General features: G+C 29.2%; 1 protein-coding gene across 1 annotated transcript in view; it reads left to right on the top strand.

Moving 5' to 3' along the window:
• Positions 1-255: 255 nt before the first annotated feature.
• LOC106469982 (casein kinase I-like) overlaps positions 256-5195 on the top strand; it is an 8037-nt gene continuing 3097 nt past the window's right edge. Inside the window, exons 1-3 of the mRNA XM_022398543.1 lie at positions 256-346; positions 582-659; positions 2829-2939. Coding sequence (XP_022254251.1) covers positions 316-346; positions 582-659; positions 2829-2939 — 220 coding nt within the window. The 5' untranslated portion in view covers positions 256-315. The remainder of the gene's footprint in view (positions 347-581; positions 660-2828; positions 2940-5195) is intronic.

Below are 5195 nucleotides of genomic sequence, written 5' to 3'. Positions count from 1 at the left end.
CGAACACAGACCTAACAATATATTGATACATTAGCTCATGGACGAACATGGTTCCAATAAAGTTTTTTTTTTTTTGCATGTTGGGTTTTGGTAATATATTCGAAACATTGCTAGGGATTTAATTCTTTACGGACGTTTTCGAGAAAAAGGACAGAAAACCTCCATTAAAAACATTGTCAAAATTGATTCTGGATGTTCAAATATCACCTTCTGCCGCAAATATGAAATTAATTTTGCGATCCGGGCATCTTTTCTGCTATCACTAATGCGCAAGCGTTGCTAAGATGTTTTTTTGTTTAATAGATTTTTGTAGATATGAGGGGCTTGGAAAATCAAGTTAATCAGGGTATTAATTTTAACAAAAAAGCATAGTATTAAACACAGATCAATATAGCACTCTTATTTGTTATTTTAAACAATCTACTGATAAGAAAACGCCTCTATGAAAGGAGGTATTAAGATTTAAAATTATTAACTCTCTGTTAGTTTTTTCAAGATGGCGGGATAAGAACAATTAAATTGCTTTCTTACGAACAGTTTTGTTAAATAAAAATTAATTTCATTTTTGATATATGTTTCAGCTATGGAACTAAGAGTTGGGAATAAGTACCGGCTTGGGAGGAAAATTGGCAGTGGATCGTTTGGGGATATTTATCTTGGTATGTTTGAAGTTAGTGTTTCGAATGTTTTTAATTATATTAAACATATTCTATTACCAGTAATACCAATAACTGAATTATTTGATACATGTAATAATATAGTGAATAGTAACGTATAATACTCATTACCAAAAATATGCACACTCATGCACTTTAAAAAAATAAAATAAAATACAACGTCAAAGAATAATAATTTTACTTTTAAAGCCTATTTTCCTATGTTTTGTTGGTTATTTACAATATAACTTTATATTATTATTACTTTTAAAATTTAAATAGTTTGTTCAGTACTGGTGCTAGCAGTACTACTAGTAGTGGTGCAATAAAATTAAAAAGATTATATGAAAAAATTAGCAAAGTATAGCACTGAATTTTATTCATTTTAACCAAGTGACTGAAGTGTCATACTTGTGTTATGGTTCTATACTTTACTGTAAGTTTTAGCTGAGTGACTGAAGTATTATGTTAAGAGTCTATACATTAATGTGAATGAATTACTATGTAATGGGTCCATACATTAATGTAACTAAGTGACTCATGCTTTAAGTTTGAATATCACATATTAAGAGTGTTACTAACATTTAAAGACCAGTTATTATTTTGATATTTATGGAAACAGACAGGTTTGTATTAGAGCTTGTAACAAGCAAAGAAATAAATATAATTTTGTCCACTGAGGTCCACTGTTTGCTCTTACACAATTACAGTAACTGCAAAGATCATGAAACTTAAATGTAGCTTTTGACATAAATATACTTACCAACATAGTAATTATTTGAATAAAAAATAAACAGCCCACATAATGTAATTAGATAAATCATATCACAAATATCTGTATTTGTTACATGCTATATATATAAGCCCTTACTAGTACTACTACTCATTTTTATGGGTGTTTTATCTGCAGTAAGCTATGGATAATGTTAAGCTATTGACTCATGCCATCTACCGTTGATACTCCCAGTCTTCTATGAATAGGTTCTAGACCTACTTTAAGATAGGTTCAGCTCCAATTAAAGACAGGTTTATTTTTCTAACATAGTTTTTAGCTTATGGAATGAGCTTCCATCAACAGTAGTTGAGGCCAGTACCTTGTAGGAGGTGAGAGGGGAATAAGTCAGAGTACACTCACTCCAGAGTAAAAACTAAATCCACCCTTTATTCTTATGGAAACCATCTATTCCCATAACATTATGGACAAGGAATCATTTGGTTCTTCAAGGCTGTCATAGTACACTCACTCCAGAGTAAAAACTAAATCCACCCTTTATTCTTATGGAAACCATAGCCTTGAAGAACCAAATGATTCCTTGTCCATAATGTTATTTAAATTCATCTCTCTTTATGAACCCTGAATTTGTATTACAAAAGATATTTTTCATAAATGTATAAACTTTTTACCTACAGAGGGCTGATTAGGGATGATGGGGTGACCTCTACTACCAATACTACTTCTAAGAAGTTGGTTGGTTTTAAATTAAGGGGAAAATATAAAACTCAAAGATTGTGAGGCAGAGTACAGTTTAATTGCAACTGAGTGCTTTGTGCATTAGCACGCTCCTCACCCCTATCCAGTTAATTAATTTAAAAATTACACATTCTACAAGTTAGATTATTATAGGCTTTTAAAATGTACATTTACTATTCCTAACATTTACTCCTTTTTTTTAGCATCAGGAAAAAGTCTTTCAATTTCCCGAACTGATTGTGTTGTGATTTAACTTTTTTTGTTACTAAACTGCCTTATTTCATGAGTAGGAAGAACTGTTAATGATAGCAGCCTTTGTTAAGTTATTACTTTTTTCAGCTCATATCACATTTTAAACATAAACAATATCTAGAGAAGTGTTAAAATGACTTTCAGATTGGAGTAAAGAAAAAAAAAAGATACTTAGTCCTTTTATATTTTGGTCAAAAATACTTTCATTAGGTTAAGTCAGGTTTATTACTCCAAGTAATATTAATTTACAGGTTTGATCCCTTTTGAAGCAAATATTGGATTCTCAACCTGTGCTTGGGATCAATTCAAAATTTCTAAATACTCATTTAGAGATGTTCCTAAGTTTTACATGTAATATTTTTAAGACTTCTGAAACTTCATTATTATATGTTTTAAACTGTTGATTAGCTCTGGTTTTTACTAAGAAAAATGGTCTCTTCTGACATCAGGAACCAACATAACAACGGGTGAAGAAGTTGCCATCAAGCTGGAGTGTATCAAAACCAAACATCCACAGCTACATATTGAAAGCAAGTTTTACAAAATGATGCAAGGAGGAGGTATTATCTGATGCAAACTTTGTTGCGCTTTAGAAACAAAATCTTATTTGCTGTCCTGTTTATCATCCAGTTAAATTTTTAATCACAACATTAACTATGAATTGGACAATGTTTATTTCTATGTCTCCAGGAATTTAAATTTTACTTATTTTTAAATGAAAATTGCATGAGAGACATGAGTTTAGGGATACTTGTATAGATGTTTTACAATTTTTTTCATGTTTGAAGTAGCACTTTTAAGAACCAATGTTTCAAAGTAAGTCATATAGACTAAAATTTTATTTTATTAACATACTCCTTTTTTTGTTTTAAAATTTTTTTTGGTATAGTTAAAAAAAGATAATTATGACTTTGTAATTTGATACAGTAAAATCTGAATGTAATGATGTTAAAATGTAGCATTTAATGATTATGACTTTGTAATTTGATACAATAAGATCTGAATGTAATGATGTTAAAATGTAGCATTTAATGATTATGACTTTGTAATTTGATACAATAAGATCTGAATGTAATGATGTTAAAATGTAGCATTTAATGATTATGACTTTGTAATTTGATACAATAAGATCTGAATGTAATGATGTTAAAATGTAGCATTTAATGATTATGACTGTAATTTGATACAATAAGATCTGAATGTAATGATGTTAAAATGTAGCATTTAATGATTATGACTGTAATTTGATACAATAAGATCTGAATGTAATGATGTTAAAATGTAGCATTTAGGTGTGTAAATTATACATTGATATATGTATATACTGGTATTGAACTGTTTGTTAGTTTCAAGTATCATTGTTGTGTGTTATTTTTCGAGGGTTTCTTGTTACTTTCTTCTTTAATTCATGTGCTAAGTTCTTTATGGCTAATGTTTCTTTTAATCTTAGCCACTGCTCATTTTCAGCCGTTCCGATAATTTAGAACTGTTCAATTTCTACATTTATACTCACGCATTTTTCTTTGTGCCGGAAAATGTTTGAAAATTCTGTATACCTCAGGTAAATTTTGAATGTAACTTTGTAAAAAGGTTGAGACATGCATTTAGGTATACCCACCCCCATACAAATAGGGTTAACAAAATGTTAAAGTCACAAGTTTTCACAATGAATTGCTGTATTGCTCTTTGATTTGTTATGCAGAATTCTCAAACATTTTCCAGCATAAAGAAAAATGTATATCTAAGTGCATGTCTCTTAATTGCACATCTTTGTATGTATTTCAGTGAACTTGGCATCAAAATATGGTTTATAATTCAAAATTTTAGTTTTATATAAGTTTTAATTTCAAAAGGAAATACTTGAATAAATTCATAGTCTACTGTGTATCATGTGGCACTTCTTGGTTCCAAATTGCCCATTTTAGAATTTATTTACTCTGTATATGATCTTTTGAATTTTTCACAAATTGTACACTTATAACAAAAGAAAAAATGTACCTTTGATTTTATATTTTTTAACTTTCACTAAAACTGATTTTAATACAGTTAGTGTTAAGACAGAGAAAATAAGAGAGTTTTACCAAAAAATATGTGATATTCATTAAGGAGGATCTAGAGGTTATGCAAATGAAATATGAAAACTGTAAGGTGGAAAAAACATTTATTCTTAACTATAAAATCACTCAGATTAAATTCATAAGTTCAGACAAACCCTGAGTAAAAATACTGATGAAAAATATTTGTAATGTTTACTAAAAGCTGTGAAGATAATACATTTGGACTTTAGTAAACATTGCTATGTAGAGCTTCATAGAAATGAAAAGTAGTACAATGTACAAACACTGTACATGTAGGGTTAGATTTCTTTAGGACCATCAGAAGCAAGAAAATAAAAGTAGTCATCTTGAGCATTTCTTTCTGTCGTGGTAAATCTGGGTGATTCTATACCTTATTAACTGTAATAATATTGAGCATTTCTTTTTGTCGTGGTAAATCTAGTTGATTCTATACCTTATTAAATGTAATAATTTTGAGCATTTCTTTCTGTCGTGGTAAATCTGGTTGATTCTATATCTTAATAAAAGTAGTCATCTTGAGCATTTCTTTCTGTCGTGGTAAATCTGGGTGATTCTATACCTTATTAACTGTAATAATATTGAGCATTTCTTTTTGTCGTGGTAAATCTAGTTGATTCTATACCTTATTAAATGTAATAATCTTGAGCATTTCTTTCTGTTGTGGTAAATCTAGTTAATTCTATACCTTATTAAATGTAATAATTTTGAGCATTTCTTTCTGTCGTGGTAAATCTGGTT

This window comes from Limulus polyphemus, unplaced genomic scaffold, assembly GCF_000517525.1.
Source record: "Limulus polyphemus unplaced genomic scaffold, Limulus_polyphemus-2.1.2 Scaffold3757, whole genome shotgun sequence".
Lineage (NCBI taxonomy): Eukaryota > Metazoa > Arthropoda > Merostomata > Xiphosura > Limulidae > Limulus > Limulus polyphemus.
The sequence above is the reverse complement of the archived record's forward strand: the minus strand, read 5'-3'. Positions and strand labels throughout refer to the sequence as shown.